This window comes from Pteropus alecto, unplaced genomic scaffold (genome assembly GCF_000325575.1).
Source record: "Pteropus alecto unplaced genomic scaffold, ASM32557v1 scaffold49, whole genome shotgun sequence".
NCBI classification, from domain to species: Eukaryota; Metazoa; Chordata; class Mammalia; order Chiroptera; family Pteropodidae; genus Pteropus; species Pteropus alecto.
Window position 1 is genome coordinate 423,348 of NW_006443131.1, and position 13,255 is coordinate 436,602.

At 51.5% G+C, this 13,255-nt stretch overlaps 4 protein-coding genes across 4 annotated transcripts in view; 2 read left to right on the forward strand and 2 right to left on the reverse strand.

Moving 5' to 3' along the window:
* LOC102896132 (histone H2B type 1) overlaps positions 1 to 13,255 on the forward strand; it is a 53,375-nt gene that overhangs the window by 8,827 nt on the left and 31,293 nt on the right. The gene's annotated exons all lie outside the window — the stretch shown is intronic.
* On the reverse strand, positions 370 to 1,463 carry LOC102896897 (histone H1.4). The gene has a single exon (XM_006923474.3). It carries the CDS (start codon positions 1,405 to 1,407, stop codon positions 766 to 768), a length of 642 nt encoding a protein of 213 aa, XP_006923536.1. The 5' UTR covers positions 1,408 to 1,463; the 3' UTR covers positions 370 to 765.
* LOC102897136 (histone H4) lies at positions 6,077 to 6,494 on the forward strand. Its single transcript, XM_025040877.1, has one exon. The coding sequence runs from the start codon at positions 6,122 to 6,124 to the stop codon at positions 6,431 to 6,433; it is 312 nt and encodes a 103-aa protein (XP_024896645.1). The 5' UTR covers positions 6,077 to 6,121; the 3' UTR covers positions 6,434 to 6,494.
* LOC102897384 (histone H2B type 1-M) overlaps positions 9,141 to 13,255 on the reverse strand; it is a 19,305-nt gene continuing 15,190 nt past the window's right edge. The window contains exon 2 of the mRNA XM_025040874.1: positions 9,141 to 9,219. Within this exon, the coding sequence (XP_024896642.1) occupies positions 9,201 to 9,219 (19 nt within the window). The 3' untranslated portion in view covers positions 9,141 to 9,200. The remainder of the gene's footprint in view (positions 9,220 to 13,255) is intronic.

Below are 13,255 nucleotides of genomic sequence, written 5' to 3' on the forward strand. Positions count from 1 at the left end.
ACGAGCTCTGCTAGGAAGGGAAACCCAGGTCCCCGCACCGCCCGCCCTTCCCGGCCGCTTATTCAGCAACTGCACACTCTGCTGCAGCGAATCCGCAGCTACAGAAGCCAGAGGTCAGATTCACAAACACCAGGGACAGTTCACTCAGCGATTTTGAACCTTGAAGCGAACTTGCCAGTGACAGTAGCAGCACTATGTCATTTGTTTGTGACAAATGAAACGATCCTCCGGCTCCCAGTCTTCACAGCACTTATGCATCTTTACAAAAATACACACACACACATGCAATGAGGCGGAAGGCAAGAATTACAAAGAGAAACAAATCCAAACTTGGGGTGGGGTGGGGGAAGAAAGAAATGACTCCAGTCCTGGGAAGTTCTTAACAGCTTTATTTGTCATGGCCTGAAAGAGGCAACAATTTAGTGCTTTCACTGACATGTGACCACAAACTCAGCAATAAAAGGGAGGCTATTGATATTTGTAACAACCTGGCTGGATCTCAAGGGCATAATGAGTACTGGGAAAGCACCTGGAACAGGGAGCACCCCCCTTAGACCAAACACAGAAGCCTTTTAGCAGCTGATAGCTTTTCTGGGAAAGGTCAGGGTGTGCCTGTTCCCCCCAGAGCCCTCTACTCACCAGATGGAGGAAAATGTTAAGTCTGTCGTTCTGGTTCTCCCGACTCCACTGTGCACAAGTGGCTCTTTTTGAGATGAAGTGGGTGGCTCTGAAAAGAGCCTTTGTGTTCTCGGGTCCCCTTCATTCTTACTTCTTTTTGGGGGCAGTCTTCTTGGGTTTGGGCGATTTGGCCTTGGCCGCCTTGGGCTTAGGGGCTTTGGCCTTGGCCGGACTCTTGGCCGCTTTCTTGGGCTTGGCGGCCTTCGCCTTCTTCGGACTCTTGGCCACCTTCTTGGCCACGGCGGCCGCCGCCGGCTTCTTCGCCTTCTTCGGGGTCTTCTTGGCGCCCTTCTTGGGGGTGGCCGAGCCCGCCGCCTTCTTGGGCTTCTTGGCCGCGCCGGCAGCCTTCTTGGGCTTGGCCGCGCCCGCCTTCTTGGCCTTGGGCTTGGCCTCGCCGGGGGCCGCCTTCTTGTTGAGCTTGAACGAGCCCGAGGCGCCGGTGCCCTTGGTCTGCACCAGGGTGCCCTTGCTCACCAGGCTCTTGAGGCCCAGCTTGATGCGGCTGTTGTTCTTCTCCACGTCGTAGCCGGCGGCCGCCAGCGCCTTCTTGAGCGCGGCCAGCGACACGCCGCTGCGCTCCTTGGAGGCGGCCACGGCCTTGGTGATGAGCTCGGACACCGGCGGCCCGGACGCCTTGCGCTTGGCCCCGGCGGACTTGCGGGCCTTCTTCTTCACGGGCGCCTTCTCCGCAGGAGGCGCGGGCGGCGCGGCAGGTGCGGTTTCGGACATGATTGCGGGTTTGGATACCTGACAGTAAAAAAATAGTAAGCCTCGGAGGTAAGTGGCGGGGCCCGGAGCGTGTCTATATAAACACACAGCCTCGCTGCGCGCTGATTGGCTCCCAGCTTGCTCTTCCGGCCTGACAGCCGCGGAGTCTCTATCGTGTCTGGAGTTGTGTTTGTTACAGTTAAGGAAAGCCCCAAAATTCAATTTTCCTGCGGATCAATGACACCAGTTACAATCTATAATGTACCGGGACAGCTCAAGCTTTGAGATATTCATAACTTTTTCCTCCAGGTCCTGTCACTTCGACCTCAGCTTTTTTCAAAAGCCCCCGACATCATGTGAGAGTCACAGGTCAGAGAGACAACTTGCTGATTTTCATTTAAAATATGAATTCTTCCCTGTGTGTCTTCAACAGCTCACTCTGTGTCAATGTTCTATACCTTCTAGGCTTCTCGTCCAGTTCAGCAGCTGCTTTGTTCTTATTAAGATTTACCCAGAAAACCTGTTTTATAAGAGGACAAATAGCACAGACTCGCTCAGGATTTTTCTAATAGAACGATATTGAAGGGTACCAGGAACAACTGCAATTTCTGATATGAAGAGTGATTATTGAGTCTGAAAAGCTTTAGCACAGCCTTTTGAGTATCTGGAAGATTGGTTAAGTTGGGGCCTGGAACGCTGCATTTATTTAGGTAAGTGGGAAATGCAATAAGCAGTGATCTTGGCTGGGTGGCTGTGCCTGGGTTGCAACAGCTGATGGCAGAGCAGTTCCGAGCAAAGGCATGAAGAGTGGGACCCTCTTACTAGTTAAGAGTATTCTTTTTCTTACATTGCTTTTTTAGGGGACATCTGTTTTTTAAATGTTCACGAGCTTCTTTGTGCGGAGGTCTGTCATGCTTGGGGAAGATAAACCGGCAAAAATTTAAGTAACATCATTAAGGGATATAGTCAGACACAGCACACACACACACACGCGCACTTTTGAATTCCTTTAAGAGAGGGAGACTTAACAACGAGCATATTCTATATTTCCCGCATTTGTTATCTAAGCAAGGATATAGATTTATAGGAAATAGTGTATGCTTTATGTTCAGGAAGAAATAGATTTATAGTAGAGTTGTAGAATGGGCTGTTCTTACTAGATGCTGTTCTTGATAAATGTGAAAATGTAGCACAGTATTTTGCAGATGCAGCTGCAGCTGCATGAGCCTGACCACCAAGTGGGTAGGTTTACCAACTGCCCAGAACACAGCCAACCTCATCTGAGTAGGCGCCAGTCAAAGATGACATTCTAGTCGATCTCCTTGAAAGTTCTCTTAACGGCAACACCATTCTTTGATTACCTGGCACGAAAGATTGTTAATTCTTCTATATTTCCTTCATCGGCAAATCCAGATTGTCACCGAGTTTGGTAAATTCTTCCCAAATTCATCTCTTATCTCCTATTTCTCCCATTATTGTTGTACCTCTGGCTCCTGTACTTCTTGCCTGGACCGGCTATTCTCATGGGCCTTTCTTACCTCTCGGTCTCTCTGTAATACAGCCTCCTTATTGCTAACAACAACATTTTCCTCAAGTGAGCTTCAGATTCGTGTAGCCTGTCTTCCTGTAGCTTCCTAAGTTAGGAATAAACAGTAGCATTCGAAGTCTTTGCTGTCGCTTCACGGTTCTGGCAGCATGGTTTAGGAGAACGAGCACCGAATTTGCAAAAACACTGATGTGTATTGGAGTCTGGTTTGTCAGCTTACAAGCTACATGATCTCGGTCATATCATCTAACCTGTCAGAATACCTTTCCTGCCCCCCTCTTCCCTGCTCATCACCTGACTGTAATGTCATCAAGCTGATCTAATGACATACTTCGATGCTTTGATTCCCAGTCTCATATGGGTGACACTGCTCCCTCTTCAGAACTGCTACATTGATTTCTTTACCGGCGATCCGTCTGCCTCATGTCACCTGCATACGTGTCCACTTTCGAATCTTCCTAGTAGAATTTAAGCCACCCAGAGTACGATCGGTCTCAAAGATAGGGCATACAGCCATGTATAAAAAAAAGGAACTTGCACAAATCCACGCGGGCATCTGGCGGAGCCAGACGCCAGTGTCCTGACTCCATTCCAGGGCCGCTTTCCGCCCTGGTAGCTGCTGCCCAAGTGCTTGTTTCGAGGGTGCCATACTCAGCATGCGGCTGTTGGCCACATGGTGCCTGACACTTGTTGTTCATTTTAAATCGAATTAGAGCCCTGAGCGCGTGGGGCCTGCACTCTGTTGAAGGCGGAGAGCAAGTACAAAACTAGGAGCTGTTCCGATTTCTGTCACTGAGCTCTGCGTGGCCCACACGGGTGTGCCTCTCCTCAGGGGGTTCTGACTGGCCCTTTAACACAGGCGGAGTTTTCACATCATGTTGCAGCTGCCACACTCCTCACGGAAGGCGAAACCTAGGGAGCTTTCTGTCCCCTTCACATGCTAGAGAAACAAAACAAATCTGCTAATGAAATGACACTTCTACACTAATATGGAAGAGAGAGAACATAATTTATTATTGAGTAAGCATCAACGGATTTATGAATATGTAAGTTAGCATAAAAATGACTACAGTTAGGGGAAAAAAATCTCTCAGCTTATAGAGCAAAGCAGAAGAAACAACTTTTTCTCCTTGGGAGACAGAGGCTACATCTTGTGACATCTTCTGTATGTCTTGTGAGAGACTGCTAAACTACTTCTAGAGGGACATTTTTACTTATCTACAGATTATTTAGCCCATGACCTAGGAGATATCTCTACATTATAAAACCAGAGGTTGGGCTTAATCCCTATCGAAATTTCTCTCCATTTCTAAGGGAAGACTAAAAGCTCAGACTCACTATTTCTCCGCGAAAACTCTCTAAGAGGCAAAGGAAATGAAACAAGTGGAGGACCCGTCGCCGAGTTCCTGGCGCGGTTCTGCCACCGTCTGTCACTAACGCCATTTTCGTTGTAAAATGACGGGCCTTCCGGTGCTGCCCTCTGCTCAGTCTTGCAACCCAAAGCCTCTTGGGCCCTCCAGGACCCCACGGAAAAAGGGTTCTCTACCATTTTTGTGTTAAAGAGTTTTTCATAAAACTGATAAAGCTTCTGGGCCCCTTTCCAGAACACTCAAAATGTTTAAGAAAATTCGCATAAGGTTTCAAAGGAAAAGAATGATATTAAAATACTGTTATTAAATTGTCAAAAATCCAAGTTGGTGAAGTATTAAAATATGCCAGTTTTTCTCAATACATTACATAACAAGGTTACCCATAAGGCTGAGAATCGGCACGGTTTAGATGGAGTCATATAAACACTGTCCTGAGAGTCACAGTATTTGTTGCCAACGTTCGTAAACGGGAAACGCTAGGGTTCAGTTGCGGGATAGTAAGAATAAAGATGAGATTTTCGTTCTGCATGTGCAGGGCCCCAGATGCTCCGAATCCCGTCTGTGCATCTCAGGTTTAAGATCTTCAGAACTGTCCCCGTGTGAACCCACGAAACAGCCGTGGTGACCACGGCCCTTCTGGCACAGTGTGGCAGAAAAGCCAAATCTACCGAACATCAGCAGGATCTCCTCCAGGAAATGGATGATGAATTAAATATGTAAGTATTTATTTTGAGGAGACCTCAAAAGAAGTGTGGGGCTCGGGAACAAGCATCCCTGAAATGTGCCAGCCTGGCATATGGATAATTGTGAGCTGAACTCAATTATAGCCCAACAAACTCTAGAAGAGTTTTCTTTTCCTCCCAAGAGATTCAGGTGGAAAAACCTGCTTCGGAAAGGAACCTTACCGTAATCATCTTAGTGTATTCACGTCACCACATGTGAATCAAGACAGGAAGGTCCATGCCAAGATGTGGTCACTAGATTTCTCTCCATCCCCTTGTTTCTGAGTCACCAGCAAGGATGTGTTTGCCAAACCTGTGAATATTTGAATTGCTCAGTTTCCCTTTGAAATCCCAGGCCCTTCCTCCCTTTCTGCTTCGTCCAAAATGACATATATACCTCATTTTCCTTGTCTTTACAATTTTCATGTGTACGTGAATTCCCCATATGCAGGTATGAAAATTTGATTTTCTCTTATTCATCTGTTGCCATTAATCTGATTAGCCCAGCTAGAATTTGGAAGGTGGGAGGAAAATTATTACATTTACAGCCAGATGGAGGGTTTTAGCAAATTAAGATACTCCCGTAGGCTCATCATTTGAGCAGTGCCACTGAGAGAAGACTTGAGAGCAGCCACAGTCACAGTGCGATAAAATAGTTAATGTTGAGTGGCTGCTTATTCACAGATGTGTCTTTAAACAATTGGCAGATCATCTCTTACCTGTCCTGCATGGGACAACGTGTATTAACTAATCATTTTATATTTGGGGAAATCTAAAGGCCGCGCATCAGGCTTCTTTGTGGAATGTGTATATATTTTTATCCCCCTTAGAGCTGCAAGTATTGCATGCAAACATTACACACGTATGTAGTAAGGAAGCATTTATTAAACCCCGCCCCCTGGATCCACGGTCGATTCAGACGCAACACGGGGTCTCCAGAGCTCTGAGCAAGGGACCGACAAGAGAAGGGCGGGAACTGAGTTGGTTCCCGCCTCTGCTCTTCTTGTTTACAATCAGGTCCGTAAGGATACTATAAAAATGGTGAGCTGGGCTAGTGATAGTCACTGTGTCACAGGCTTAGCAGCTGATAAGTCGCAATGTCTGGTCGCGGCAAAGGCGGGAAGGGGCTCGGCAAGGGGGGCGCCAAGCGCCACCGCAAGGTGCTGCGCGACAACATCCAGGGCATCACCAAGCCCGCCATCCGGCGCCTGGCGCGGCGCGGCGGCGTCAAGCGCATCTCCGGGCTCATCTACGAGGAGACCCGCGGGGTGCTCAAGGTCTTCCTGGAGAACGTGATCCGGGACGCCGTCACCTACACGGAGCACGCCAAGCGCAAGACGGTCACGGCCATGGACGTGGTCTACGCGCTCAAGCGCCAGGGCCGCACGCTCTACGGCTTCGGGGGCTGAGTCTGAACCCCGGCTCGCTTTCTACTACAAAACCAAAGGCCCTTTTCAGGGCCACCTATCCACTCACTGGAAAGAGCTTGTCACTAATTTTATCCAGATGTAGGGGTATTACTGATTCTAACAGTCAAGTTAGTTTATAACGCTTTTTCTTACGTTTCTACAGTCAGAGTTAATCCATAATGCAGGTTGATCGCTATCGCTTACCATTGGAGGCTCTTGGCAGTGCTGCTGTGGTGTTGGCTTCTCTGGCAGAGGCGAGTGTAAGTGTCTGCCCCAGCTGCAGCTTTAAGTGCTCCTGACTCCTCTCCAGTGAGGAAGGTGTTAACCGAGCAGAGAACAGGCCCTAGGCGGTGACAGCAGTGATGAGTCTCTGCTTGAGTAGAGTGGGCAGAGCTGCCCCACAGACCAGTCACAGATCTTTCCCTGTGACAATAATTTATTGGTGAGTCTCTTTGTAACGGCAGCCTAGGTTTACCACAGGAAATGCGGTTTTGTTTTCTCTGTATTTAGAAGTAAGGGACTGTCTTTCCATCGGCCTGGGAGCTCTCAAGGGAAGCTGATGCCCAGTGAGCATTTCCTTGGTCTCTTCCATGCTGGACAGGGCACGGGAGGGACATATTAGACGAGTGGATGGACCATCCTTGTGTGTCAGGTGGTTTTAATCTGGATATTTCACACAGGGACGTAGACGTTTTAGGGCTCACTCACCTTCAGGGGCTCTGGTTAGCTCGTCTTTCACCAGAGGTGAGATATTCTCAACACGTGGCAGGTACGCAGCATCTGTCTCTTCTGAGAACGTTTTAGAAAGCCAGGTCCCCAGATCCCCCCCACAGCCAAGAAGATAGGAACTGTGGGAGTGGGACCACCCTGCGGGTAATCCAGTGCCTGTCCAGTGTGAGAGGCTCTGCTCCGTGTCCTCGGCTGGTAGCTCAGTGCTTGGTGCTGGAGTGTGAATGAGCCTTGTGGGCGCCCCTTTTGTCTGCAGGGAAGGCCCGGGCCTCGGGCAGTGCAGGCGCCCGCCCAGGGGGCCCTCACCCTCCTCGCCCTCTAACGCAGCCTCGTTTTCATCCAGGTTGCCTCTCCCCCCGGCCCCGTGCAGCAGGAAAGGCGGAGGTCTTGTCTAGCTCCCTGGACAGGGTCCTGATTCACCCCCGCCAGCCCCACGGGGTCTTGTCCCTTAAACTGATCAGTTCGGGGGTGGGTGCACAGCCCGGTCTTTGGGAGAGCCTTCAGCGTGGAGATGAGCATGGCATCCCCAAGAACACGACGATGAAGCCGAACGGGAGTTTCTGATCAACAAGCCGAGTGCGTGTGGCCGGTGGGTGTGGAATCAGCATTTCGGGTGAGGGCCGCACCCGGCTTGGCTCATGTGGGGCTCGAGCCCAGAGCCCGACTTCTGATCCTGTGTCTGGGGCTCACTGACGGGCACTGGTTGGCTTTCCCCCCAAGTCTCGGTGACAGGAGTAGGAATGGGGTTCACCATGGACAGAGGACTGTCGCTTACATCCCCGACTGGAACCAAAGGCATCAGAAAAGGCGAGAGGCGCCCGCGACCTGGTGACCTGAAAACCGACGCTTGCCGTTTGTGTCTCTGTAAACACTGATAAAGGGGAGGCCAGATAGACCTGCTGGGAGGACCAGGAAGAAACTTTGGGTGCGCTTGGTATTTCCATTTATGGGTGAGGTGCCACTCAGCACACCGTTGTCACCCAGCTTCCGTGGCGGGGCCTCTGCCCCGGGTTTTACAGAGAATTCAGGGAGCAGGAAAAGTTCTGTCATTTTGGAGGTTTCGTCTTCTCAGCATTATGGGATGGCAAAGGGCAGGTTTCCAGACCTCAGTGTCCCGGCGCCGCGGCCGCGTGTCTTCCCGCCCTGCGCGCTGCTCTCCCGGCCAGGGCCGCCCCGAGCTACTGAACGGCAGGGGAGCGGGGCCGGAGCCAGGATGAGGGACGACTCGGAGGGGCAGAAAGTGACAGAGAAGGACGAACTGGAGGCTGCACGGCCAATCCTCGTATCCTGTGGCCACACTGGTGACGAAACTCAACACTGAGAATTCATTGTCTGTGAAACGAGTTAGGACCGGGAGAGAACTGTGTGCTGCGCCATTAGAGACCTCAGCGCCGAGCGCGGCTTTAGGGAGCAGGCGGGAGACGCAGCAGTTAGAGCCGTCACCCCCCCACCCCCACGGGGAGCGCTGCCGCCGCCCCGCAGGAGGCGCTGGCCAAACGGCCTTGGCGACGCGCAGCCGGGACTCCACGGCCCGGGCGAAAGGCTGGGGACGCGCCCTGAAAGCTCCCAGGCCCGCGCACGACGTGGCGGAAACGCGCCGCGCCACCAAGAGGAGCCTTTGCTTCTCGAGCGGGACTTTCAAATGTGGCCGTGGCCTCAGACGCTCCGGGGGGATGCTTTACATGAAATGGTGACCAGACGTTGGATGGTCACTGCACAGTTCATGAAACGCGACCCCCAGGCCCACACGGCCCATGAGATTTCTAACACGGTGACCAGGAGCCGCCGAGAGCTTGGGGCGTCCGCCCCGGCTCTGAGGTCACGTCCGCTCACAGGGAACCCGGAAGGGGGCACGATTATTAGGACCCCGGGGAGCGGGGCCACCATTCGGGATCCTGGTGACGTTTCCCTCAGTGACATCATTAATGCTTATCGAACGCCGATTGTAGAAAGGCACACGCCCGCTCTCAGCTCTGTTAGTGAGAGTGTGGGTGGCTCTGAAAAGAGCCTTTGGGTTAAAGGGTGGCTGCAGAGGGACTCACTTGGAGCTGGTGTACTTGGTGACGGCCTTCGTGCCCTCGGACACGGCGTGCTTGGCCAGCTCCCCGGGCAGCAGCAGGCGCACGGCCGTCTGGATCTCCCGCGACGTGATGGTCGAGCGCTTGTTGTAATGCGCCAGGCGCGACGCCTCGCCCGCGATGCGCTCGAAGATGTCGTTCACGAACGAGTTCATGATGCCCATGGCCTTGGACGAGATGCCGGTGTCGGGGTGCACCTGCTTGAGCACCTTGTACACGAAGATGGAATAGCTCTCTTTGCGGCTGCGCTTGCGCTTCTTGCCATCCTTCTTCTGGGCTTTGGTGACCGCTTTCTTGGAGCCCTTTTTGGGCGCGGGAGCGGACTTTGCCGGCTCAGGCGGGCTCGGGCATGGTCGGGAAGACAGAAAAAAAGGGAGGAAAAGAAAAAAAAGAAACAATGAGCAGAACACGATCTGCCCTTTTTATATACAGCCTCGCATGCAAATAAGGCGATGAAATACAGTTCTGTTTCTGATTGGTGGCTTTTCAGAGTAACGTCAAAAAATTAGCTCTGCCCAATCAGAACGCGGGCATCCCCAATTTGCATTTCCACTGGTCAGGGTGAAGCTGAAATTTAAACCAATGACACCTCTGGTTTTTGGCGTCCAAGGCTGTTTAGACAAAGCTCACCCTGGACTAGGTCCCGCTCGCGGCGAAGTTCCAAGGTGCGTTGCTGATGTCCAGCCAATTGCTGAGGACAGAAAATGCTTGTTTTTACATATAGATGTTTTATATGTTTGTTTATTTAATCATGAATTGCACATGATTGAATATTGTCATATTTTTTCATTTTACAAAAGAAAGGGAAAAGATACAAAGTGATATATACCTAAAGTAGCAGAGATTGGATTTTTGTGTAACAACAACAAAAAAGTTACTTCCTAAGCCACTGACATCTTTAACGCTGAGATTCGTAAGCGCGCTCCGGCCACTCTCCAGGCCACTGCCGCGCGGGCTCGGATCCCGCATGTCTAATGCGACACTTCCCCCGAGAGACCCCGGAGTTTTCGCCCCGCTCGCCCGCGCGGGCCCGCGTTCTGGAGGAGTGGCCCGTTTAACCTGCGCCTGGCTTCCCGAGGGCCGCAGCTCCCTGCCGCCTAGGCCCGGCTACTCCCATGGTGATTCTGCACCGGAAGCAGCTGGTCGGCCAGGGGCTGGTTGGTGGTGCCCTCTTGGGCTACGCCCCCCACCACCCCCAGACTGCTCGCTAGCGGGGCTTCAGGCGATCTGGGTGCACAGCGGGGTTGAGGAGCACTTTGCTCAGGGAGCTCTGGGCAGGAAGGGGCCCTTTCCCCTCAAATCTCATCTCTCAACCATATGTTTTAGAAAACACTCTCCCTTTTCGATTCTTTGTCTAGGATCATTTGTTATTTATTGCTTTATATTAGCGTTACCAATGCCACCTTTTTATTCATTTACTAGTTGAGAATTTTAATCTATTCCCATTTGGGGAAGAGTTGAAAACCACCAGCTGACAACCAAACCTCTAGAGTTAAGTCGATACGCAGCTGCTTCAGGAGTGATGACCTCTCCACCTTTCCTCTCATCTCATCGTCCCCATGACTTTTCTTTTTACAAATATATGTGATCATTTGGGGACTAAGGCACATTGCTTGGAAACAGAAGACCGTTGTGGTCTGATTTATTTTTAATTCGGGACAAATATGAAGAATAAAATAAGAGCATCGAGTCAATAACGCTCGACCATTTACCCCGTAGTGTAACCACTGGGTTTGTGCTGGCTGGAAAATTACTGCTTGGCTATCGCGCATGGGAACATAACCTTCTAACAATAAGCTTTGTGCTTCTGTACCCCCGCTTGCACACCTGACCTGTGGGTTGACAGGTAGTGAGTAGAAGAAAAATAGACCTTTGCATTTAAGACAGAATGAGGAATGGGATTTAGAGCTTAAAAACCCTGTACCTCTACATTTCGGGGCTGCTTAATTTGGGGTCTGCATACCCCTGGCAGACCCAGCTGGCTGAATAAAGAGCGTGATTTCTGGTGGTCCACGTGTCTTTCGGGGGCTGGCGGCCACAACACAGAGGCTCTGCCGAGCAGACTGGCCGGCCTTCGGAGTCGGATGGCCATCTGAGGGTTCCTTTGATTTGCAGACTGCATTCAGAGTCAGGAGTGTTGTTTATGGGAATCCTGGTCACCCTGATCAGGCCCCATACATAGATGTTTGGATAGACATTGTGTCTGATGCTCCCAAGTATCTGAAAGGTTGTCAGATTAAGTCAGACTCTCCGGTGGCTGACTCTCTGCCGGCGCCTGCCTCTCATACGGTTCTTCTGGCAGAGCCAAGGAGCACTCCGGCACCTCAGAAACCCCTTGAACCTGTTCTACAGGCACCTCCGGAGGATCCGGAGATCCTCAATCCCCCTCCCTATTGCTCTCCTGGTAACCCCTTTAAGCCCCCTGATTCTCAGGAGGCAGCCCCTCTTTGGAGCCCAGCACACACTAGGACGGGGGCTGTCTACTACCCTCCACAGGATCCGGACCCCATCCCCGATTCGTTGCAACCTGCAGCTGTCCTGGCACCTCTCCGACAGATAGCTCCACCTGGGAGAGACACCCAGAGCTCTTTCATTCTAAGCCCACTCCCTTGCAGTGACTTGTGGACAATTTTAAGGATTTCAGGTGACGGGCCTGAGGTTATGGGTCGTCAGTCATTACGTTCGATCGCCAGAGGCTCTGCCAAGTAGACTGGCCGGCCTTCGGAGTTGGGTGGCCATCTGAGGGTTCCTTTGATTTGCAGACTGCATTCAGAGTCAGAAGTGTTGTTCATGGGAATCCTGGTTACCCTGATCAGGCCCCATACATAGATGTTTGGATAGACATTATGTCTGATGCTCCTAAGTATCTGAAAAATTGTCAGAGTAAGTCAGACTCTCTGGTGGCTGACTCTCTGCCGGCGCCTGCCTCTCATACGGTTCTTCTGGTAGGGCCAAGGAGCACTCCCGCACCTCAGAAATCCCTTGAACCTGTTTTACAGGATCCTCCGGAAGATCCGGAGATCCTCAATCCCCCTCCCTATTGTTCTCCTGGTAACCCCTTTAGGCCTCCTGATTCTCGGGAGGCAGCCCCTCTTCGGAGCCCACCACACACTCGGACGGGGGCTGTCTACTACCCTCCACAGGATCCTGACCCCATCCCCTATTCATCGCAACCTGCAGCTGTCCTGGCACCTCTCCGACAGATAGCCCCACCTGGGGGAGACACTCAAACCTCTTTCATGGTGTATGTCTCCTTTTCAACTAGTGATCTGTATAACTGAAAATTGCGAACTCCGTCCTTCTCAGAAAAACCCCAAGGCTTGACCTCCCTTTTAGAATCCATCTTTTTCACCCACCAACCCACGTGGGATGATTGCCAGCAGCTTTTACAGGTTTTGTTCACTACAGAGGAGAAGGAACGCATTCTAAGGGAAGCTGAAAGAGGGGTCTCAGACCCCACTGGGCAGCCTACCACCGACCCCGCACGGGTACAACTTGTATTTCCCAGCACCCGACCTGACTGGAACCCCAACACAGATCAAGGTAAGGAGGCTCTCCTGAGGTATTTGTTACTCCAAGGCCTCCAGGCAGCGGCCAGTTGTTACTCCAAGGCCTCCAGGCAGCAGCTCGCCCACCAGTCAATTTATCCGAGGTAAGTGAGGTTATTCAGACTAAAGATGAGTCACCTGCAGCATTTTTAGAGAGGTTACTAGAATCTTATAGACTGTATACTCCCATTGACCCGGAGGACCCAAATAATCAGCGAGCCATTAATCTAGCCTTTGTTAGTCAGTTGGCCCCAGATATCAGAAAGAAATTACAGAAACTAGAAGGATTTGAAGGAGAGAACTTATCTAAGCTTCTCGAGATTGCCCAGAAGGTGTTCAACAACAGGGATGAGGTCCAGAAGGTTATGTTTGTTGGACAGGATAAGTCACAGGGCCCACCCGGCCGGGACCGAGGCGAGGGCCAAGCCGACGCCCCGAGGGAAAGGCGGACCGGGGTCGGAGTAACT

Coding starts and splice junctions, on each gene's coding strand:
- LOC102897136 (XM_025040877.1), top strand. CDS start 6,122: ATGTCTGGTCGCGGCAAAGGCGGGAAGGGGCTCGGCAAGGGGGGCGCC.
- LOC102896897 (XM_006923474.3), bottom strand. CDS start 1,407: ATGTCCGAAACCGCACCTGCCGCGCCGCCCGCGCCTCCTGCGGAGAAG.